General features: G+C 43.9%; 2 protein-coding genes across 7 annotated transcripts in view; both read left to right on the top strand.

The window, feature by feature from the left end:
- Positions 1 to 11,793, top strand: part of LOC311239521 (unconventional myosin-IXb-like) — a 180,511-nt gene extending 168,718 nt beyond the window's left edge. For all 6 annotated transcript variants that reach the window (XM_084327837.1, XM_084327839.1, XM_084327836.1 and 3 more), the window contains 9 exons: positions 440 to 516; positions 936 to 1,114; positions 2,671 to 2,741; positions 4,159 to 4,338; positions 7,423 to 7,566; positions 8,391 to 8,515; positions 8,981 to 9,046; positions 9,788 to 9,835; positions 10,314 to 11,793. In XM_084327837.1, the coding sequence (XP_084183963.1) occupies positions 440 to 516; positions 936 to 1,114; positions 2,671 to 2,741; positions 4,159 to 4,338; positions 7,423 to 7,566; positions 8,391 to 8,515; positions 8,981 to 9,046; positions 9,788 to 9,835; positions 10,314 to 10,739 (1,316 nt within the window). In that variant the 3' untranslated portion in view covers positions 10,740 to 11,793. The remainder of the gene's footprint in view (positions 1 to 439; positions 517 to 935; positions 1,115 to 2,670; positions 2,742 to 4,158; positions 4,339 to 7,422; positions 7,567 to 8,390; positions 8,516 to 8,980; positions 9,047 to 9,787; positions 9,836 to 10,313) is intronic.
- Positions 11,794 to 11,828: 35 nt separating this feature from the next.
- On the top strand, positions 11,829 to 19,489 carry LOC311239524 (rho guanine nucleotide exchange factor 18-like). The gene is made up of 4 exons (XM_084327845.1): positions 11,829 to 12,037; positions 15,415 to 15,760; positions 16,908 to 17,015; positions 19,103 to 19,489. The coding sequence occupies exons 1-4, from the start codon at positions 11,918 to 11,920 to the stop codon at positions 19,255 to 19,257; spliced, it is 729 nt and encodes a 242-aa protein (XP_084183971.1). The 5' UTR covers positions 11,829 to 11,917; the 3' UTR covers positions 19,258 to 19,489.
- The last annotated feature ends 6,157 nt before the right edge of the window (positions 19,490 to 25,646 follow it).

Below are 25,646 nucleotides of genomic sequence, written 5' to 3'. Positions count from 1 at the left end.
GATCCTAAACACTTAATATTCCTGTATACACACACACACACGAGTACACTGAATATTCTGAAAGCATTATCATGGTAACGGGAGTCACACAAAACCCAGACAGTACGTAGACAATCTTCTGGTAGACTTTATCTTTAGTCATTATCTCTGATCTGTGATACTGTGGAAATGTTTGACAAAACACACCTCACCTCAGTGGTTTTCATGTTAAGCTGATGATGGTTGTGTCCCCCTCTGTCTCTCTCTCTCTCTCTCTGTGTCTGTCTGTCTCTCTCCCTCTCTCGCTCTCTCTCTCTCTCGCTCTGTCTCTCTGTCTCTCTCCCTCTCTTTGTCTCTGTCTCTCTCTCTCTCTCTCTCTCTGTCTCTCTCGCTTTCTCTCTCTCTCTCTCTCTCTTTCTTTCTTTCTCTCTGTGTGTGTGTGTCTCTGTCTCTCTCTCAGACATCCATGCTGTGTTGTTATCAGATGTTCTCCTCCTCTTAGAAGAGAAAGATCAGAAGCTGGTATTTGCTGCTGTGGTGAGTTGGTCACTGATCTCAACTGGTTTCCCTCCTTCATCTCCTGCATAAAATAAAATAAAATAGTTTTAAAGGCCTCATGGAAAGTAAATAAAATCACTTTTTGGGCAATTTTACACAATTCCTGTGAGTCTATGGAACACATCTGTAAGTTTTTTTTTTTCAATACATTTCATTGTTTTGTATTTCTGCCCTTCCAATGTCCAAGCTGTTTTTGGCTGGCAATGCGCTTTGAGTGACAGTCACCCACCTGCATAGCAGCTGAACTGAAGAAACGGGACTGGGTAGAGATGTCACATCTAGTCAGTGTTGGCACAACCCCCACATTGCTAGAAAACTTTTCTAAGGTTCAAGTTTCAATTCACTAACATTATCCTTGTCACCTGTGTGTATCTACACACACACCCTCCTCGCTGCAGGACAACAAGCCCTCGGTGATCTCCCTCCAGAGGATGATAGTCAGGGAGGTGGCCCACGAGGACAAAGCCATGTTCCTCATCTGCGCCTCCTCCACCCTGCCGGAGATGTACGAGATCCACAGCAGCTCCAGGCAGGGCCGCGACACCTGGGTGGACCTCATACGGCAAGCGGTGGACAAGTAAGCTGTGGGGAGGGGGGGGGGGGGGGGGACACCTGGGTGGACCCCATACGGCAAGCGGTGGACAAGTAAGCTGTGGGGGGGGGGGGGGGGGGGGGGGACGACACCTGGGTGGACCTCATACGGCAAGCGGTGGACAAGTAAGCTGTGGGGGGGGGGGGGGGGACACCTGGGTGGACCTCATACGGCAAGCGGTGGACAAGTAAGCTGTGGGGGGGGGCCGGGGGCGTCATGAGAGGAGGGGGGCGGGCTGAGAGGAGAGGAACGTTCTCGCCACAGAAATTATTAGAATTACACAAACTCCTCGCTTGCCTGATACTGGACAGGATCGTTTATTTTATTTAATCTTTATTCAATTAATAACTAATTATTGTTTACAATGACTGAATGCTGATTGAATTTTCCGTTTCACTCCTGAAAATGAATCTATAATAAATCTATTGACCGGTCTCAAGCCCTGCCCTCTTTTCTCGATCCTCCAATCGCAACTGTTGCTTCGACGGTTGCGATTGGAGGATCAAGGAAAAGAGGGCGGAGCTTGAGGTAGGTAAATTATACCTTCAAGCTTTTATGAAGTGTACAGTACTTGAGGACAACCGAAATCCAACCAATTCTCTGCCGTGGACTAAAAACACTTCTTCAATCTATATCTGAAATTAAAAAAAATATTAAAAAAAGCTTTTCACTATCATGCACTTTGCCACAAAAAATCCTTCCTTGCCTATAATACTACCTACTATGCTGTCGCATACAAAGTTACTTTTAATATAAATGTACCTGAACTGGGTTGTTTGTTTGTGAACCTCCAACCCGTTCAGTTAGTGCATGTAGCACCAGTCCCGGCAGGAGGAAAGAATAACACGTTTTAGTAAGTAAATTATATTTATTAAACAATGGGGAATGAAACCCGTAAACACACAAAACGGGGATAAGGTAAGGGAGAACAAAACAGGGATGTACAAGAAAACAAACCAAAACAGGGCAAGGAGGAACACTAAACAATAACCAAACAACCAATCAACTGACAAATAACCCAAGTGTCACAGGACACTATCCACACTCACGTACAAACCAACCAGTACAACAAAACAAGGCTGCCCAAACATACGAGAGTGAACCCACGGTTCACACAGTCCCAAAACAGTTGGGCTAAGGCCAACACAACCCACAACTCACACAGGTCAGTGGCGATGGCAAAAAAGGCCATGAGTGGGCGCAGCATCTCAGGTTTTATCCACCCGCCCCTTAATGAGTGATTGCCCTCAGCTGTAGTCATCATCGGGTAATCGGCACCTGAGAAGGGGAAACAAAAAGGGGAATTATCATCCAGGTGAACACGGCACCATACGTCACATAATTATGCTAATATTATTTAATATTATTATTATTACTACTATGCAGTATGCACACAACAGTCAACACTGTTGTGTCACCCAAGTGATGAACATTGTTACTCAGCTGAAGAGTTGTACCCTTCCTGCTGACCTGTTGTACAGAATCGCTTTGGATAAAAGCGTCAGCTAAATGACTAAAATGTAAATGTATGTGTGTTGTAGCTGTCCTGAAGGGGAGGAAGAGCTCTATGGTGAACTGGAGGCCAGGGCTGCCAGACTGAAGGACTTCCAAGGTAACAAGACACTCGGTGGCCTCTGGTCCCAGACGCTCGATAGTGTTTCAGGATGGGTTAGTTTATCAGACACCCGGTCACCTCTGGTCCCAGACGCTCGATAGTGTTTCAGGATGGGTTCGTTTATCAGACACCCGGTCACCTCTGGTCCCAGACGCTCAATAGTGTTTCAGGATGGGTTCGTTTATCAGACACCCGGTCACCTCTGGTCCCAGACGCTCAATAGTGTTTCAGGATGGGTTAGTTTATCAGACACCCGGTCACCTCTGGTCCCAGACGCTCAATAGTGTTTCAGGATGGGTTAGTTTATCAGACACCCGGTCACCTCTGGTCCCAGACGCTCAATAGTGTTTCAGGATGGGTTAGTTTATCAGACACCCGGTCACCTCTGGTCCCAGACGCTCAATAGTGTTTCAGGATGGGTTCGTTTATCAGAGAATTCACTTCATTCTGGGAACGGTTTCATTATGTTCCTTTCTCCTAAAAATAATGGAGTCCTTTTTAGCACCTCGTGGCAGGTGCCCAGAAACGAGTGTAGCGGAAAGACCCTTCGCCTCTGGGAACACGTGTACCCCAGCTGGCCTGGGATCAGATCTGAGGAAGAGCCTTGTCACTCGAAACATTACTGCCTAATACAAATTCCTTCAACGGGGGCTATTCGGTGTGAGGATCTACTTGTTCGTATTGTAAGGTGTTTATGTGAATCCAGCGCCCGTCCTATTCGCTTGTTAAGTCGTGACGTATCGAGCTTCCTGTAAACCGTTTCCGAGGCCAAGCTTCCTGCGTCTGGTCTTTTCAACAGGACTCGGTGTCCCTTGTTGTTTTAATAGATCTGAGTCATTAAAGAACTGTTTGGTGAACGTGCTCCTAGTATCTCCTGCTGTCTGGAGCGGAGTGTTTGGCCCCTGGACATGAATAATCATCACACGTGGCGCCAGACTTGACAACAGAATTGGGTATTGATTGGGATGCGTGTCTTTTCTAAAATTCACTACTGGGCTCAGATCCCAGCATATCCTTCTCTCCTGTGTCTCCGCTACTCTGCCTTCCTACTGTATCACAAACGTTTGTTTTACAAATGTAAACAAAGATATTGTCGAGTGGGGATTACCTAGTAAAACTGTTATTATTATTATTATTATTATTATTTTTTTTTTAGCCATTGCAAGAGTAGATTGAAAGACTAGGCTTAGATATGACATTTGTTAATTGGTTAAACAATTTTAAAATTTACCAAGGTAGGTGTTTCTCACTACAGATTGTTTTCAGTGAGAGCTAGTGACCTGTGGCCTCCTCTCACACCACTCTGTTTACATAGTGATGCACTGAAATTAGGTCAAACGACTCTTTCTGGTGCCAGAGTACCAGCCTGTGTGTGTGTGTGTGTGTGTGTGTGTGTGTGTGTATATGTAACCAGAGCGCCTGATGGAGCGTGACGCCCAGATCGTGCAGAGCCTGACGGAGAAGCTGCAGATCTTCGCAGGCTTCGCGGAGGCCATGACGGGGCTTGAGGCCCCCCCCTCCAGACTGCTGCTGCGAGGAGACGCCTCCGACCTCCAGCAGGGGGAGACGCTGCTCAAAGGAGCCATCACAGAGGGTGGGGGGAGTGCACATACACACACACATACATATACACACACACACACATACACACGCGCACACACACACACACACACACACACACACACACACACACACACACACACACACACACACACACACGCACACACGCATACACACGCACACACGCATACACACATACACACATACACACATATACACACACACACACACACACACACACACACACACACATACACACACACTAGGGCTGAGCCCAAACGTTCGAACCTTCGTTCGTTACGTTGGCATTCGAATTCTAAATCAACATTCGATTTTCTTCGAAAATAATAATAATATTTATAAAAAAAAATTAAAAAATGTCTATTCATTCTGTTTAAACCAATGGGGTTTTTCTTCACAGTTGCAGATAAAGATTAGGCTACACTAATATTATAGTATTAAAAGAAACTGATGAGTTATATTCATTAGAAAGTTGAGTTAGTTGGGGTGGGGCTTCTCCCTGGGCTGGGTCTGGAGCTGGAAAGTTGATTTAAAAAAAATAAAATAAAGAAATACAAATGTAATCTGATTAATCACTTCAAATTGAGGATTTAGTTTGAGGATATTTCTAAAAAAAAAAAAAAAAAAAAAATTATTATTATTTATCTACTTTTTCTCCCCCTTTTTTCTGTATTTTTCTCCCATCCCAATTTAGTCGTTATGCCAATTCCCTTCCTGGTCGTTGCGCGCATTTCCCCCCCACTTGCCGGTCTAGGGAGGGTTGATAGATACTATCGCATGTCTCCTCCGATACACCGGACAGCGAGGGCTCTCACTGGGGGAGCGTAACGCGTGGGAGGATCACACTACTTCCCCCAGTTCCCCTCCCTGCTGAGCAGGCGCCCCGACCGACCTGTAGGAGTCGCTGTTTACAACGACCAGGACACATACCCCACCGGCTTCCCACCCACTAACACTGCCAATTGTTAGTATGGACAACCGACCAAGCTGGAGGTACCGCTGACAGCTGGATTCGATACCAGTGTCTGCGGTGGTAGGCAGACGCTTAGTCCACTGCGCTACCCAGCCGCCCTGTTGACGGTTCACTTTAAATATTAAATCAAATCAAAATGTAAGAAGGAAACTGAAAATAGCCTATTGGTTCCAGTCCAGAGGTAGATCTGAATAGATTAAGGTTGAGTTCAGTACGTTTGATAGAAAATCCACTTCCTGTGTAAATGTAATTATCATATAATGACTGTAAATAAAAACATAATTGATAATAATACAATTAAAAAGATATTGTCAAAATGTGTTCCGGCTATTAGTCCTGTAACAGATGTAAGCAGACCCTGATACACATGTTAGATTAGATTAAATGCAAATGTATTGTCGTCATACAGCACAAGTACAGTACAACGGAAATAAGTTTGGCATCCAACCAGAGTGAAAATGTAACGGTAAAGTGCAATAGTAATATACAATGTGCAGGTGATTTAAACTGGGTATAATTATAAATGAGTACTACTGGGTCATAGTGTTCTGGGTCTGTCCGGCTCTCACCAGACACACATTTTTAACACATTCAAATATTTGATGGACACTTTTACCTGGATCCTCTTCCAGCTGTTTGGGCTTCTGTCTGAAATGGGAACTGAGATGTGACCCGTCGTGGTCTTCTCTTCTCTCTTAGCTAGACATTTAATATTGAAGTGTAGTGGAGCATGTCTCCCCACCTACACGTCACACGGCAGTAGGATGAAGGGGCCACACCGGCTCTAAAACTAGAAGAAATAAGGTTCCCATTCCCATTTTTACATTTGAAAGTTAAATGCATCAATCTGGTGCACTTTGAGAGCAAAATAAAGAGACTATGATGAACTTTGTGCTCAAAACACAAAATCGACTAGACTAGTGCTTTCTCCCTGCAGCCTTTTCCTCAGGTCAGTCTTTTACATTAAGCACCCCCCACAGCCCAAATGAAATGATTAAAAAATAAAAAATTATTATAATTAATTTTTTTATATATCAAAGCGCAGTGCCGCTGCTGAATGCATATAGGGGAAACGCTGTCATTGAAAGGATCTCTAGAGTGTTGTGGGTGTTTATGTTTAACACTTTGATTGCCAGCGTGGCGTGCACTATTTATCGTTGAATGCCACCACCCACTTCAATGATAGCGCTCTAAACGCATAATCTATGTCTTAAATTATGTGTCTAATCTGCCCATCGCTTATCAATGACTTGTTTGCAGTCAACATTGTTGAAACGGATTGTTTTTTAATCGGTTCATTTCCGTTTGATAGCATTTTGAAAAGCCCTCGTTTTCTTGAAAGTTTCAGGAAAATATATAGATTCCGTGATAAACGGCATTTACTGGAATATTCTGGAATACACAAAACACAGTCATTTTTCAGCCTATTTATGAATCGTTTTCAAATAAACGCTAGATTATCGATAGTATATGTGTACTTATGCACGCTAGAGAAGCAGGCTGAAAAATATATTCTCACATTTCCTGATCAGCACACACACACACACACACACACATGGGGCAAACGCTGATATATAGGTGAAAACAGATCCGATTACCCCAAGACTCGTAAAATAAATTGCTTACCTCAGATCAGATGTTCTCCAAAAAGATGATTCCAATTCCTGATCGCCATTCCAAATATCGATCGCGTTTATTGATTCAGCGCTGGGTACTGTAAATATGTATTCCACGTTGTTTTGCGGCTCGGCAATCACTTTGATCCCTCAGTTGGCTTGACTGAAAAGTAAAATGAGGAAACTGGACCCCCCCCCCCCCCCACAGGGAGAGACGATAGGGGGCGGTATTTTCCCAATGGAGCTCAGAGAGAGTCTGCAGCACTAGTGTGAGGCTTGATTAATGAAATATGAATTCAAATCGCTAATAAAAAGAAATACGACAAACAAACGCTATATAGCATTGCTGGCATTCAACTGGCGGCATGAACTAACGACAAAAAGCGTCCGTGGCACTCAAAGTGTTGATGTTCTGTAAATGTTTTGATAATGTTTGTAAAGTAAAAAATGCTAATAAACTGATTCAGTGTAGGATAATGTTATTGTGGTTTTGTATCTTGTGTCACAGTGGAGAACCTTCAGAACATGTTGCTGTGGGGTATGAGAGACTCCAACCCCCCTCAGGAGGAGAGCCAGGGGGCGGAGGGGGCGCTCCGCAGGGCTGAGACCTTTGGAGGATTTGACAGTAACCCCGCCGTCACCCCCGAAGACGGTAAGACGGGCTCTAACCACTTGAGCTGATAGTGGCCTGATATGCATCCTCCATGGTGTGTAGAAGATGGGACAGTGCTGATATGCTCACACGGGAGCACAGGAGTGGAATGAGTTGCCTTTGACTATCAAACAGGACTTGAACCTGTATATAGTTTCAAGGTGAACGTTAGGAAACGGCTCCTAGAAAATGTCCCAGAATAACTCCGGAGACGGGACAGTGGAGGGAGGGCTTCCTGCTTTAGTGTATGAGATCTGTACATTTTGTACATTATTTTATTAACAATGTATTTAACTTTTAAAAATTTTACTTTTAGCAATATACTGTGTAGGCTGATGATGATACTGTTTATGTAAATACTATGTGCTGCTGAGACCAAGGACCACAATGGAAATAAATATTTTTGTGCCATCCTTTATAATTCTAGGATGCATGACTTGTATTTTAATAATTGTCAAATAAACTAAACTAAACAGTGGTTCAGGGGGTAGAATGGTCGTCTGGTAATCTTAAGATTCCGGCTCCTCCTGGCAACGTGTCGAAGTTTCTTTGAGCAAGACACCGAACCCCTAACTGCTCCCGATGAGCAGGGGTGGCACCCTGCATGGTTGCCTCCGCCATCAGTGTGTGAGTGAATGGGTGAACATGAGGCATAAGTTATGAAACTGTATATAAATGCAGTCCATTTACCATACAACCTGTGTGAACTGATGCATTGCTTACCTTTAGGCGATGCTGTAAACATTGTTCTACTAGCAACATTTAAATGTACACTTGGGCTACACGCCGTGTGATCAGCCGTGTTCATGGTGTGTTTTCTCCAGATGAAGATGGAGAGGTAGACGAGAGGCCGGCCAGCGGCGACGGTCGTCCCCTAGAGGGCGCTCATCGCTCCTCCTCTGACCCCCAACTTCAGGAGCTGGACATCTCGGAGGGCCTGGAACAGTCTGTGAGTGACAGGGAGGGGGCGGACCCTAGTGATACACGACTCCTACATTTCTGGAGTCGACCGTGACTCCTTGACTCAAATGATCAAAGTGGGCACATTATTGGCTGTTTTGGTTACAAAGCTGCTACGGACTTGACCATATTCACACGGTGGCCATTTTTGCTCTCATGTCATGCTCTGGTTGGGATTCCTTTCCATCCAAGGTGGAATCCCAACCTGAGCATGACACAAGTGCAAAATGTCACTAACCAGGAATGGAGCCTGACTCTCTGGACTCTAGTCACTAACCAGGAATGGACTCTCTGGACTCTAGTCACTAACCAGGAATGGACCCTGACTCTCTGGACTGCAGTACTGTAGGACTTAAGGACTCGTTGGGTCGACCTCCCACCACTAGGGGAGTCTGGGTGCCGTTGATCATAACGGTAATGACGGGTGTAGTAATCCTTCTTCTTCTGTTCCCAGGCTGATGAGGAGACACTGGTGTCCAACGTGAACCCAGCCTCCTTCAACCCCTTCCCTGACGCGGAGGTAAGCCTCACCATCCTCATCCATGCTGAGTGTATAACAGCGCAAACACACAAGCCGCGCTCTCATGCACGCGCGGGTTTCGTGCGAGAACGCACGCGTGGCCGGGCACACCGAGTCCGACTTCAGAGCGGGTGAGAAGTGCACGGAGGAAGGCACATTTACATTGGAACAGCTGCAAATGCCTAGTCCATATGCGAAGTCAGTCCCTGTTTGAAGATCTTTTTTAAGATTTCCAGTTCCAGTGTTCTATTGTCCATTTTGCATGTATAACCAGTTATTATATAATAAATTAGAATGTTAGAATTCATTTTAGAATGATGATCAGATCAGTGTGACTGTACTCCTGAAAAAGTATTAGTAATATGGTTTATTTGTATTGGGAAAGATACAGACACATTAGCTGGTTGAACAACATCTATCTGTGTGGTAATTATGCAGATATTGAGTGCATTTCTGTGAAAATGCGTGTGGCGCACGCCTCTGAATCCAACCAAAGCAAAAACGATCGCTTCCAGCCCTGCGAGTCGCGCGCCCGCTTGCGGCCGGTGGGCACAGCTACGTCCGTTTACATGGGAGCGAAAGTGAAGTGCTGGTCGCCCGCCCGCCTGCCTGCCTTTTGTGCGCGGCTGGTGTGTCTGCGCTGTAAGAGGGTGCCGTCATTAGAGCCTGAGGTTTGTTAAAATTTGTATTCATTGTACAAAGTGTCCAAATAACCTTGGAACTCTTGTCATCCGTTCACAGTTCTTTGACCGGGTGCTGCTGCTCTCACACAGGCTGTACAGTCTGCAGGTAAGACACCGTCCTCAGCCACACGGTGACACACTCGGCCCCTCAGAGATAATAACATAAGATATTTTTTTATTGATCCCCTTGGGGAAATTCGGGGGTCATAGCAGCATGGGGGAGGGGGGAGAGGAGGTACATGTGCAGGGTAATAGTAGAAAGACGTAAATATAGGCAATGCAATTGTAATAAAAATATACAGTACTGTGTGAACAATACAATTAACTCAGAATATGATAAAGTAATCTGTGTAAACAAAGGCGCAGATGAGGGTCTGTAATACCGTATGTTATATAATACGTTACAATGAATATGGGAAATAAAGAATTGGAATCTGAAAAAGTATATATATACTATGAGTAAAGTAAACGGTATACACCGGTGCAGTATAATACACAAGGTGCCCTAACTGGCATGATATACGTCCGAGAGTTTCCTGGGTTTTAACGGTTGGTCTCGACTCTTCTGCCCCGCTCCCCCCCAGGCCTTCGTCTCCCAGCAGGACAGCCAGATGGAGCTGCAGCGCGCCTCCCTGTCGGACCGGGACCGGCCCTCCCGCCACCGTGGCAACGTGCTGCTGGAGCAGGAGAAGCGGCGCAACCTGGAGAAGCAGCGGGAGGAGATGGCCACCTTCCACAAGCTGCAGGCGCAGCACCGGCAGGAGCAGCAGCGCTGGGAGAAGGAGAGGGAGCGCCAGAGGGTCCAGGCGGAGGGCCTGGAGGCCCGGCTGCTGCAGAGGGAGGACCAGTGCCACGGCCTGGAGAGGAGGCTGGCGGAGGAGCGCGAGGAGCTGGACGGGCAGCGGGAGACCTACCAGCAGGACCTGGTGAGGCTGAGGGAGGCCATGCAGAGCGTGGAGCGGGAGAAGGAGAGGGAGCGCCAGAGTGAGGACCAGTGCTGGTGGGGCTGATCTCGGACAACGACGAGAAGGCCTACCGGGAGGAGGTGGAGGTACTGGAACGCTGGTGCCAGGACAACAGCCTGCTCCTGAACATTGGCAAAACCAAGGAACTGATCGTGGATTATAGGAGAGGACAGCAGGAGACACACACACCACTGATGATAAACGGGGCTACCGTGGACAGGGTGAGCAGCTTCAAGTACCTGGGGGTCCACATCTCAGAGGACCTGACATGGTCAACACACATAGGCACAGTAATAAAGAAGGCGAAACAGCGTCTCTACCACCTGAGACAGTTAAGGAAGTTCAGAGTATCGGGGAAGATACTCCAGTCCTTCTACTCAGGAGCTGTAGAGAGCATCCTGACCGGAAACATCACTGCCTGGTATGGAAACAGCACGGCACAGGACAAGAAGGCCCTACAGAAAGTGGTGCGCTCAGCCGAGCGTACCACGGGTATTGCACTACCCCCCCTGCAGGTTCTATACAACAAGAGGTGCAAATCCAGAGCCTGCAGGATAATGAAAGACCCTCACCACCCCAATAACAGCCTGTTTCAGCTGCTGAGGTCAGGCAGACGCCTGCAAATCCCAGCTACTAGGACAGAGCGGCTTAGGCTCAGCTTCTTCCCCCAGGCCATCAGAGCCATGAACAATGTACATTGAGTGCTCAGAACATTGAACTGTCCACACACAAGCACACATGAACACACACACGACACGCACACTGTGCACGCTCACACACGAGCAGCCACTTAACACTTTAACATGAGCGGGCACACACTCATGTCGCACACACGCACACTTATGGCCAAAGGAAAGGACACTTTAAATTAGAATAACAGGAACAGTGTATTGCACTACCAAAGCTAACTAGCATGTCACACATGCGCTGTAAATAACTATGTACAGATACCGAGATGTCACTCCTTGTTACCTGCTATCTGTTACTGCACAATGTTGTTTCTTCTTTTGATTCTATTATATGTACCACTGTATTGCACATCGTTGCGGGCAAGACCACCCGCATTTCATTGTATACCTGTATGCCGTGACAATTAAAACTCTTGACTTGACTTGACTTGACTTGAGTGCCACGGCCTGGAGAGGAGGCTGGCGGAGGAGCGCGAGGAGCTGGACGGGCAGCGGGAGACCTACCAGCAGGACCTGGTGAGGCTGAGGGAGGCCATGCAGAGCGTGGAGCGGGAGAAGGAGCGGCTGGACATGCAGCAGAGGTTCAAGAAGCCCAAGACAGTCTCCAGCGCTTCCAACCGCCTCCGACACTTCAGAGAGGAGGACAACGCACCGGTGGGGCATCGGTCTGCTGACTGTTTAGGGTTCAATTAGATCTGATGAAAATACATTAGATTAGATTTGATAAATACATTGGATATATTATATGAAAATACATTAGATTAGATTTGATAAATACATTGGATATATTATATGAAAATACATTAGATTAGATTTGATAAATACATTGTATATATTATATGAAAATACATTAGATTAGATTTGATAAATACATTGGATTAGATGAACATACATTAGATATATTAGATGAAAATACATTAGATTAGATTTGATAAATACATTGGATTAGATGAAAATACATTAGATATATTAGATGAAAATACATTAGATTAGATGAAAATACATTAGATTAAATGAAAATACATTAGATGAAAATACATTAGATTAGATTTGATAAATACATTGGATTAGATGAAAATACATTAGATTAGATTTGATAAATACATTGGATATATTATATGAAAATACATTAGATTAGATTTGATAAATACATTGGATATATTATATGAAAATACATTAGATTAGATTTGATAAATACATTGTATATATTATATGAAAATACATTAGATTATATTTGATAAATACATTGGATTAGATGAACATACATTAGATATATTAGATGAAAATACATTAGATTAGATTTGATAAATACATTGGATTAGATGAAAATACATTAGATATATTAGATGAAAATACATTAGATTAGATGAAAATACATTAGATTAAATGAAAATACATTAGATGAAAATACATTAGATTAGATTTGATAAATACATTGGATTAGATGAAAATACATTAGATAGATTAGATGAAAATACATTAGATTAAATGAAAATACATTAGATGAAAATACATTAGATTAGATGTAAATACATTATATTAGATTAGATGAAAATACATTAGATTAGATTCAAATGTATTGTCATCATACAGCACAAGTACAGTACAACAAAAATAAGTTTGGCATCCAACCAGAGTGCAAATGTAACACTAAAGTGCAACAGTAATATAAAATATACAGGTGATTAAACTGGGTATAAAATATATAAATTAGTACTACTGAGTATAGGCCTAATCAGATGTATGTACAGAGGTGTAGTATTAATATGTACAGTGATACAGGTATAAAGACACTATGGTAGTAAGTCATACTGGCCAGCAGCGTAACTAGTAAGAGTAGGTAAGGGATATGTACAGATATAGATATAGTATCTATAGATATGTAAAAAGGATTATATGCATGTATGTACAGACTGATTTGGATAGATATATATACGGTAAGAATAAAAAGATATATACGGTATATATAGCACTATTTTACATGTCATCATACAGAGTTCTATGGTTAGACTATAGTATGAGGTAGTTGTGATTGTTATGATAGAATCATCCAGTCAGCAGTACATCGTATCTGGTCAGTGGGCTGACAGTTTATCAGCAATTTCATACATATAGGCACAATAAATAAGAATAAACAATAAGAAATCGGCTAAGACGGTTACAAGTCGACACACAGTGGTCGGAGATCATACTTTTAAATGCAGCAAGAGAAGGAAGAACCTTCAGCTTCAGAGTCAGTCGGAGGGCATTCCAGGTGTTGGAAGCATCAAAGGAAAAAGCATTTTTTCCTAGTTCAGAGCAAACTGGAGGAACCCTAAGAACCAACCAGTCATTTGAACGAGTAGAATATGTTCCAAGATTCCATTCCGACAGTGTTGTGAGGGAAGTTTACCAATAAGGGCTTTAAAAATAAACTAATACCAATGATGGTTACGCCTTTCAACCAGAGAAGGCCATCCAACCTTTTCATAAACGACACAGTGGTGGGTATCATACCTGTCGCCAGTAATAAATGTGAGTCCAGAGGTTTAAGAGTTGAAGTTGTCTATAAATCACATCAAATGACTGCAAATGACTGCCACATCAAGTGTACTCCTAAAGTGTACTAGGGGTGTAACGGTATGTGTATTCGTCCCGTCACGGTTCGGTACATCCAGCCATACGACGAATACGTCTCATACGACACTAGTTGAATTTTTTTTACATTTTTCAAAATGTATGCTCAATATCTTTACTTTACACTGGCTTACTTTGATCTTTAACGTTTAATATCAAGCTTGTATTGCCACATTTAATTGATGAATAAACCGTTGAAGCTTGTAAAGGCATGTTGACAAGCCAGCAGAACAATTTAACAACGTCGCACTCATGCACTGGGCTGTTTCTCCCCTCCTCCCCTCCCCCTTACTACATGTGTCCCTGAAACAAAACCATGAATGAATGGTAACACACAGGGTGATTACAATAGGCTGAACATTTCCTAAATAATGTTGACCAATGGAAAGACACACACACACACACACACACCAACCTTCTTCCACGCTACTTTCCCCTCACAGCCCCTCACAAAAAGAAATGCGCAAACATACTTTTGTTGATCTGGACTGGTCCTCTGAGCTCCTCTCCAGTTGCTGCGGTGTTTAAATCCAAAATATTTATAAATCCTCTGCCATTGTTGTGTAACATGTAATCTCTTCTCTATAGTCTTCTATCTCTGCTTCATGTGAAGTTAAATCTAATCTAGAAGTGAAACTGAAACTTAAAAAGCATACACAGTGGGGGGTGGGGGCAGTAGGCAATTAATTTACTCAGTGGATTCTTGAACACATTAACACCGTTATCACTGACTGGCTACCACGGCAAGCCTAGGTGGAACTAAGTATAACTTAAAGGGGAACTATTTGACTTTCTTTCACTATTTGGGCACTTTTACACAATTCCTGTGAGTCTATGGAACACCTCTGTAATATATATATTTCTTTTATTCATTGTTTTGTATTTCTAATCAAGTCCTCAAAAACAGCATTTTTCTACCTCAAGATTTCGAGCTGTTTTGAGTCTGGGCTGCAGGTGCCACCTAAACCACTGCGCTTCGTCGTCGTCTATCTCAACATTAACATGCAGCAGTGACTATATGACATCACATATAGGCACATTTTCAAACGACTCAGTTCAGTGAGGGTGAATATTGTGAGAGGAGAATTGGAAGAATGCGCCAATATGAGAATTTTGAGACATAGATCATATTAATATAAGTTCACATAGCTAGGAAACAATGCTAAACACTCAAAAAGGCCATTTATAAGATAGTTCCCCTTTAATAAAAAATTATTATATTTAATAATAATAATAATAAATATATAATCATTATAAATATGCGACCCCAAAACCGAGGTACATACCGAACCGTGGCTTCTGTGTACCGTTTTCAGGGTGCCCCGCCCCCAGTCGATCTTCAAGACAAGTTTTTCCACAAAATATGAACCACCGGTATTAACATTGAAGTTCATATAATCTACTTGTATCCTCAGTACCACCCGGTGTCCTACTCTCAGTCCCTCCGAGTCGACGTCAGGGGGAGCGGAGGAGACCTGATCATGAGCCCCAAGCCCAACATCCGGCCCAGCCTCAGCCCCATCCTTGACGCCTCCACCTCCGCCATCAGCGAAGAGCCCCCCATGGTGCCTCCGCGCAGGGAGAGCATCAGCCCTCAGCCGGTCAAGGCCGAGGTCCCCATCCACCTGATCAGCACCACCAACCAGGCCCACAAGCCCGGGGCGGTCCAGCAGCAGATCCCCACCAAGCAGGCGGCCCTCAGCAAGGGCAAGGACAAGGGCTCCAAATACAAGGGCTCCCACCAGAGAACACACAGCGCAGGTCAGCTGGAGCTAATAAACCTTTCCCTGTTCACATTCTAAATCTAAGCAGTCTGAAATGAAGGGAAGGCAAGATGCATTTAAGGGCTTGGGCCAACATCTGGATTTCAGGATTCACTGCGTCAAAATGACATCCGTCCTGTTTTCAGAAATAACGCCCGCGGATTGATGTCATTTTGACGTAGTGACCTCGATACCTGCCCGGTGGTTCTGCAGCCTGTCTGTTAGCCGCTAGCTATCTCGCTACTTTGTGGGTCCCCTCCAGCCTCAGAAGAGGCTGGAGCTCTCTGCTTGATATCGGTCCGTCTCGCTCGCTTCCCAAACTCTTCTGCCTCCCGGAAGAACCCACGGCTTAAGTAGCTGTCTGTCTGTGTCTCTGTCTGTCTGTCTGTCTGTCTGTCTGTCTGTCTGTCTGTCTGTCTCTGTCTGTCTCTCTCTCTCTTCCCTCCCTCCCCCCCTACGGCACTCCCGGCTATCTCGTCACCCTAGCAACCGTGGCCCCTCTGGTAGTTTATCTACTAAGGAATGTTGTTTTGACTCTGGTCACAGGCCCTGCTTCTACAGAGACTGAAATGTCTCTTAGATTTTAACACACACAGGGTCCTATAGATATTTACATACATGCTGTTATAACCATATGAAAACCAGTGACATCCTTCACAAGGTTCTACTAAATTAAATCTATGTTTTGTGGTGTTGCCTGTGGTGTTGTTTTAAAAGGCCTTGCCTTCATTTCTTCTGCCTCCTTTTCAAATGACTTCTGAGAAAAGAAGAGGCCTTCCTCGGATGTCTGTCCAAAGGAGGAAGATTAAGGATCTAATGAAAATCCAAAAGACTTCTTTGATGTCCATCTGTAGACCTGCTGTAGCACTGAGCCCGTCCTAATGTCCATCTGTAGACCTGCTGTAGCACTGACCCCGTCCTAATGTCCATCTGTAGACCTGCTGTAGCACTGACCCCGTCCTAATGTCCATCTGTAGACCTGCTGTAGCACTGACCCCGTCCTAATGTCCATCTGTAGACCTGCTGTAGCACTGACCCCGTCCTAATGTCCATCTGTAGACCTGCTGTAGCACTGACCCCGTCCTAATGTCCATCTGTAGACCTGCTGTAGCACTGACCCCGTCCTAATGTCCCTCCATGTCCAGCATCTATAGACATGACCCAGATGTCGCCCATACGAGCGACTGGGAAAGAGGGCGGCAGTCTGAGGGCCATGCGGGCCGCCAGCCCCCACCGCCTCATCCCCCCCTCAGGTACAGTGAGACCAACAGGAACCTCTTACGTTTACATTTGTGACCAGAAGCTTGGAGCTGTTTCTGTTAACAGTGCATGCTGCGCTACTTTACCCAAGGGCCATTGCAATACACATAAGCCCTCACCCACCTCCCAGGTGAGCTTCAGCAGAGCAGCCTGGCTTTGTTCTTATGATGAGAGAGAGAGATATCTCTTATTGTGATCTTATACCCCAACTACAGGATAAAGGAAAATAGAAAAGTAGTCCAGATTCAAGATTTTATCATTTAAAATAAAATACAAAATAGAGCTGGCTCATATTATAACTAGGGCTGTCAGTTTATTGCGTTAATTAGATTAATGAATTACACAGCTAATTATCGCGTTATGAAAATGAACTCAAAATTAATTACAAAAAAAATAATATAATAATAATAATATTTTTTATTTTTATCTCATTCATTCCATAAGAACGTAGAATACACAGTTACAGATTTTTTTTTAATATGGTCCATTTGCATGTTCTTGGTATCTGAATCTAGGGACATCTATGGATCTCGGGGAATGTATTCCCAGTGTCAGAAATACTGTGTCTGTTACTAGGCTTGAGTAAATTGTAATGAACCAAATGAGAATATCAATAAATTTTTTTTTTATCTTTGCGTTAATAACACCATGCTCAAATTGACCAGACCTGAAAAATCTAAGCAAATTAATAGATGGAAGATGATTAACACTTTGACTGCCCAAAGTTCTTGTTTTTTTTATTTATTAGCAATCTGAAATCATATTTCATCAACCAAGTCTACCGTTGGAAAATCAACCACTCCAGGCGCTCAGATGTGAAAAAAGCGCCCCCTATCGTCTCCCAGATGGTAATTCACCCTTTTGGATTGAACTCAATGAAAATGAATGAGAAAAAAAAAAACGGAATCCACGTTTTACTTCTCACTCATGCAACCGCCGTCGACCAGTTTCACTCAGGAGCTTCAGAGCAGCGGAGATTATGTGTTTTTACACTATACTCGGTGGATCAATAAAATGATCGATTTTTTCGAATGGCGATCAGGAATTGGAATAATCCATTTGGATACCATCTGATCTCAGGTAAGGAATCTATGTTACCAGGCTTAGGATAATCAGATCCGTTTTCACGGAGATATACGCTTTTATGTGATTACGTGATATGGCTGTTTCACTGTGCGAGCGGTCAGTAACTAGGATAATCGATTTTCAGCTCGCGGCACGAGCGTGCATGCGCACACATATACTATCGATAATCTAGCGTTTATTTTAAAACGATTAAATAGGCCGAAAAATGACAACGTTCTAGAATATTCCAGTAAAGGTCGATTATCATAGAATGTCTTCTTTTTTCCGTGAAATCGAGTGCTTTTCAAAATGCTATAAAACGGAAATGAACCGATAAAAAAACAATCTGCTTTGACAATGTTGACTGGAAAATGAGTCTTTGATAAGCGACGGGCAGATTAGACACATTTAAAACATAGATTAGGCGATATTAACGCTAACATTGAAGTGGTGCTGGGCATTCAAGGGGGTCAAATGGAATTAAGCTTGGGCAATCAAAGTGTTAAACAGAAGGTTTTGTAGATACAGTACTGAATTCTGCCATCCGGACACATGCAATTTGAAATATGATTATAGAATATAGAATATCAGGCATAAAATGGTTATGCGATTAAAATGCGATTAATTAGATTGATTAATTACACACAAAAAATGTATCGCCTGACAGCACTAATTATAACATAAACAAATGTGACCTGTATTAACAATAGCTCAGATTGACCACATGGTACTGTAAGACCAAACACTGAGCTGCAGGAGAGCAATCGTGTGGCTTTGTTATGATGTGATGATATGAGAGACCGTTTGCAGCCTTTATTTATTGTAACTTATATTATAACCGATTGGGCACACAGACCCTCATCTGCATCTTTTCTCATATTTTTATATTAAAATAAAATGTTATTGCCTATATTTATGTCTTTCTACCATTACCCTGCCCATACCTGTACCTCCCCATGCTGCTATGACGCCCAGATTATAAATGAAGGAATATTGTCTTGTCTTATCTCTGTAGGACATTTCTACCCTCCAGGGTGTGTCATCTCTAACGTCAGGTACTCCCAGTCCTTCATGACGCACAGGAGGGGCAGCGACGACTCCCCACCAGAGCCGCCTCCGTTCCCCAAAGACGTGCTCAAAACAGACAAGGAACGCGTGATATTCCTGTAAACACAAACCACAGACTGCGTTCCGGGAACGACGACTTGGCGAGGAACTGTCCTCGACGCAATGAAGGACGACAGACCTTGAAATCCTTGTAATCGGTTGTCAGACTTGTTTGCAGACGACTTGATTCAAAAGAGATGTGTGTGGAAAGAAGATCTGGGAAGAGGCCAGTGATGCATCCTCTCTGCTGAACGTGAAGCTGAAGCAGATAACTTCTTGTTACACACATGTTTCATGAAGCACATCTTTTTACTGTGCACGACGACGTTATGCTATAAACGCATCTTTTTAGTGTGCACGACGACGTTATGCTATAAACGCATCTTTTTAGTGTGCACGACGATGTTATGCTATAAATGCATCTTTTTACTGTGCACAACGATGTTATGCTATAAATGCATCTTTTTAGTGTGCACGACGATGTTATGCTATAAACGCATCTTTTTACTGTGCACGACGATGTTATGCTATAAATGCATCTTTTTAGTGTGCACGACGACGTTATGCTATAAACACATCTTTTTAGTGTGCACGACGACGTTATGCTATAAACACATCTTTTTAGTGTGCACGACGACGTTATGCTACTGTATAAACGCATGTATTTAGTGTGCACAATGATGTTTTGCAATAAACACATCTATTTAGTTCATGACGCCGTTATGCAAGAAACGCATCTATTTAGTGTGCACAACAGTTTTGCAATAAACACATCTATTTAGTTCACGACGGCGTTATGCAAGAAACACATCTATTTAGTGTGCACAATAACGTTTTGCAATAAACACCTATTTAGTTCACGACGGCGTTATGCAAGAAACACATCTAGTGTGCACAATAACGTTTTGCAATAAACATCTATTTAGTGTGCACAACGATGTTATGCAACAAACGCATCTATTTAGTGTGCATGACGACGTTATGCAAGAAAACCGATCTATTTGGCACAACGACGTTATGCAATGAACACATCTATTTAGTGTGCACAGCGACATTATGCAAGAAAAGCAGACAATTGTGCTCAACATACAAGGGGATAGAATGTCGTTTTTCTGTTTTCCTTTACTAAGAAAATGCTAATGTTTTTAAAGATTTTGCTATTGCTCTTGTATTGCCAAAGACTTCCAAGAAGTGCTTGTCATTGAACATGGGTCATGGCCCCTTAGTGCATAACCCCTTAGGTCATAACCCCTTAGCACTCAAAAGTCTTATCTTTGATAGCTTTGTTTTATTTCCTGAATGCTACGAAGCGTTGTGAGGAAACCACAGGTATCGTTTACATCTGCAGATCCCAAGTGCCAAGCGTTTGATTTTAGAACACATGAGACGCTCTTTTAATCTGTAAAGCAGACCTACTGCCGTCTTAATCACATAATAGAATCTATGGAAGAAGATGTATTTTATCTGTAGAGGGTGGGTTGGTAAAGGGGAGAGTTTGTAAATATGTTCCACTAATGGAAGACGACTAAATGAAGCCATTTCTGCTGTGGTACCAGTTTGTGCACTTCTTAATACAGTTGATACGAGTCAGGTTTTAGATTCACTGGACCAGCAGACGGGTTGTGTAGAAGAGAATGTAATGGGATTACTGAGCTAAAGGCTTGTTGTTAAACTTCTTAAACAAAGGCTGTAAATAATCTATATTATTCTATTGGGAGGAATGCATTAGATACTGTCAACACTTTGGTGCTTCTGTTTTGAAAAGCTACTAAAGCTACTGATGATATCCTGTTGACTTTCCCATCCCTGGCTGACGGGTTATGGAATAAAAAGATGATAGATTATGAAGTTGTTGTTGTTTTTTTTTACATTTTTTATCATGAATTGTGCGATTTAAGGAAAGTCACCGACGAGGTCTCAACCTCGTCATTTAATCAACTGCAGAAGGAAAAGAGGATTCACATGGCATATAAGGCAGGCTCCCAATGCACTGGGTCAAATAACACAGAACCAGGCTCCCAAAGCACTGGGTCAAATAACACAGAACCAGGCTCCCAAAGCACTGGGTTAAATGACACAGAACAAGGCTCCCAAAGTAAATAATGGTGCGATAAAAACCACCTGCAGGTAAATGTGGCGAAGACCAGGGAACTGGTGGTGGAGCTGGGGAGGAGGAGTGCACGTGTAACCCCCGTTTCCATCAGGGGAGTCGATGTGGACATGGTTGAGGAGTACAAATACCTCGGTGTGCACATCGACAACAAACTGAACGGGTCAAAACACGCAGAGGCACTGTACAAGAAGGGCCAGAGCCGACTCTACTTCCTCAGAAGGCTGAGATCCTTCAATGTCTGTACAAGGATGTTGAGGATGTTCTATGAGTCGGTGGTGGCGGGCGCCGCCTTGTACGCTGTGACCTGCTGGGGCAGCGGACTGAGAGCAGGGGACACAAACAGGCTGGATAAGATGGTCAGGAAGGCCAGTAGTGTGGTTGGGGTGGAGCTGGACTCCCTAGCGAGGGTGGCGGAGAGGAGGAGCCTTGCTAAGCTCCAGGCCATCAGGGAAAACCCCTCCCACCCACTATACACAGACTTGGCTGACAGGAGGAGCATGTTCTTTGCTAGGCTCACACTACCTAAATGCAGCACTGAACGGCACAGGAAGTCCTTCATTCCAACAGCCATCAGACTATACAATGCATCACTGTGCCTCACTGCATCACTGAGCACAGAGTGACAGTTACCATCTTCCTGGACTCGGGACTCTTACTTTTGAAACGGCACTGTGCAATATTACACCTACTGTAGACTGTATATTTTATTCCATTTTTATTCTATTCTTATCCTAGGCTATTTGATTTGTTATTCTTATTCGTGACCTGTTCTATCTAAATGTTTAATGTTGAGCGATTTTGCAGTGTCAAATTTCCCTCTGGATAATAAAAGTACCGTATTTCTATTCTATTCTAAAGCACTGGGTCAAATAACACAGAACCAGGCTCCCAAAGCACTGGGTCAAATAACACACAACCAGGCTCCCAAAGTGCTCCCAAAGGAACCCCAGCCCAGTGCATGAGATCAAGTGCATTAGACTTCCATTTGCTTGGCCTCGGTTAGCTTCATTAAGCTTGGTCATCGGGAAGAGCAGTGGTGCTGCGGAGCTAATGTGACATGATCTACTAGGGCCTGTTCAGACAGCACCAGGGCCCGTTCAGACAGCACCAGGGCCCGTTCAGACAGCACCACAGCCTGTTCAGACAGCACCAGGGCCCGTTCAGACGGCACCACAGCCTGTTCAGACAGCACCAGGGCCCGTTCAGACAGCACCACAGCCTGTTCAGACAGCACCACAGCCTGTTCAGACAGCACCAGAGCCCTCGCTCGTACAGCTCAGTCTGTCATCCATGCGCTCACTCCCCCTGAAAGGAGTCTGGGCTTATTCAAATGTTGGCTCTACTCTGTGATTTAAAGGGACGTTCTAACGAGTCTTTGGGAAACATGCGAGCTGGAGGTCAGAGATGTGGAACTATGATATTCTTCCACAGCGCTCTACTCCGAGTGACCGACTTGTGTCCCTTTATGAAGCTACAGGAGTCTCTTTGTGAGGCTGGCGTTTAAACGCCAGTCGACCGACTGGAAGACCGGACTGAATGGAATTTCAAAGCCAACAGTTTGCCCCAAACCACAGCAAAAGGCCAAATCATACTGTGCGCCAGTGAGAAAACACTTAACATTGGTGGTTTTGTTTTTCAGAGGGCCCTGTTGAGTTGATGAGAACTTGTTCAAGTCACTTCCACAATGTTAAGCAAAACTAGTTTATATTTAACCTACTATAGGCTACTGGCCTGCAGAAGCTAACCGCAGTAACTATACTGGCCTGCAGAAGCTAACCGCAGTAACTATACTGGCCTGCAGAAGCTAACCCCAGTAACTATACTGGCCTGCAGAAGCTAACCGCAGTAACTATACTGGCCTGCAGAAGCTAACCCCAGTAACTATACTGCCCTGCAGGAGCTAACTACAATAACTATACTGCCCTGCAGAAGCTAACCGCAGTAACTATACTGCCCTGCAGAAGCTAACTGCAGTAACTATACTGCCCTGCAGAAGCTAACTGCAGTAACTATACTGCCCTGCAGAAGCTAACCCCAGTAACTTTCACAAGAAAAAAAACTTGTTGTAAACTTATACCTTAAAGACACCATAATAAATAAACACCACGTAGTCGAATACATAGTTTCTTTATTATACTCAAGTCCTCAACAGAGGCACTAAAAACCCACTTGGTGACATCAAACTAGCATTATACTGGTGAATAATCTCATCCCGGAAAACATTGTGCTCTGTTGAATGAGTGAGGACGACACTCACCCAGACAAGTCGGCTGCTTTCTTTCACCTCTTGAGACTAAGCTCTTTCACCTTAAAATTTTTGATAATGAGCATTAGAACTGAAAGAACCAAAGAAATCACAGATCTATAATCCTGGACCTTCTTCCTACTGGAACGTATCTATTCTATACCCATTTGACTAAGAGCATGAAGTATATTGCACCATACAGTATGTTACAAATGAAAAATCTTTGGGTCACAAAGGAACAAAGGTAAAAAATAAAATAAAAAAATAAAGCTTAAGGAATACCATATACATTGATGCCATTAACTTCAGTTTCTTCAAATCTGATGGGTAAACGGATATAGAGACAAGAATGAACCAACATAGTCATGTTAGAAGAGGTGCACCGATACCAGGCTAATATACTCGTACCCGGTATCGATGGACAGCTACAGATACCAAGAACTGAGTACTAGCACAAAAACATATGTGACGATAATGACAGTTTGTCAATTCCATCACAAAATAAGACATGGGAGGTTGGGATTTGATAAGAAATGCAGTCGAACACGATTAATATCGTTTTTCGGTACTTGGTATCATTGAGTACTCAAAATGAAAGGTGCTATAGATAAGATTCAGCTACTAGATGTTGCACTAGAGCACCAGCAGTTGTCATTTATCCAATCGGGTACATTCCACCTGGGGGACAACATGGCTGAAACATGTAAACATTCATTTTGGATCCGCAAGTTTTTTTTTTTTTTAAATGATAACTTCATTCATTAATAGTTTTTTTTGGGGGGGGGGGGGATACTTTTATTCCGCACCTTCTAAAAACTTTTTTTTAAGATTACTCTACAAAAGTGTTACCTATAGCAGCACCTTAAGTACTCAATACTTTTACTTCAGCAAAAAAGTGGTATCGGTGCACCATGACTCATCAGCCTCGTCAAGTAAGAATATTGTGCAAATGTTGAATACAAATTTAACTAAGAGTTCAGGACCACTGGTCACAGATCAGCCATTCACTCCTCTGCTGCTCAGACGCATGTCAAGCTGCAGCACATTGTTTTGAGTAACAGTACTCGTGTTTTTCAATAGTCATTTTTACACAAACACATACTATCTCCAACCATGGACACAGTTAAGGCCAAAACCACATTTCTTTTAAGACAAAATGATGTAACAAAAGAAATCTACTGGAGTAAAACATTTCTAAAAAGAAAAATGTGCAGGGCAACATTGTATCCGTCGCTCCGCCTGTACAGTATAGAACATAGATCACACACTGTATTTAGAATATGTTTAAAAACCAAACTTATAGCATGCAAAACAAAATATATCCAAAGGTAGGAGAAAAGGAGAATACCTAATAATGCTTTAGGTACAAAAAAAACTGATACCTTTTTGGCTCAGTGAAATAACCACGATAGCACCACATTTTTTAAAGAGTATGAACTTCTTCAGCCATGATCGTTCTCATGTAACATAACACTGGCTAGATTGATGGAGTTAACAGAGAGGGGGGGGGGGTGTGTTTAATGTATTGGAGGGAGAGGTCTCTGCTGAGTGGAATGGTGGTTTAGTTTAGTCGCTTCCACATGTCCGCGTTTCAGTCCCTTCTTCCAGTTAGTCGACCAAACGAGCGACGGGTGGGGGGCGTGGAGGCGGTGTAGTCTGGGTGGAACAGGTGTAGTCTGAGAGGAGCAGGTGGAGCAGGGAGAGGGTGGGGTCGTGGAGGCGGTGTAGTCAGAGAGGAGCAGGGAGAGGGTGGGGTCGTGGAGGCGGTGTAGTCAGAGAGGAGCAGGGAGAGGGTGGGGTCGTGGAGGCGGTGTAGTCAGAGAGGAGCAGGGAGAGGGTGGGGTCGTGGAGGCGGTGTAGTCAGAGAGGAGCAGGGAGAGGGTGGGGTCGTGGAGGCGGTGTAGTCAGAGAGGAGCAGGGAGAGGGTGGGGTCGTGGAGGCGGTGTAGTCAGAGGAGCGGGTGGAGCAGGGAGAGGGTGGGGTCGTGGAGGCGGTGTAGTCAGAGAGGAGCAGGGAGAGGGTGGGGTCGTGGAGGCGGTGTAGTCAGAGAGGAGCAGGGAGAGGGTGGGGTCGTGGAGGTGGTGTAGTCAGAGA

The sequence above is a fragment of the Notolepis coatsorum genome, assembly GCF_963971535.1.
Source record: "Notolepis coatsorum genome assembly, chromosome: 13".
NCBI lineage: Eukaryota > Metazoa > Chordata > Actinopteri > Aulopiformes > Paralepididae > Notolepis > Notolepis coatsorum.
The sequence above is the reverse complement of the archived record's forward strand: the minus strand, read 5'-3'. Positions and strand labels throughout refer to the sequence as shown.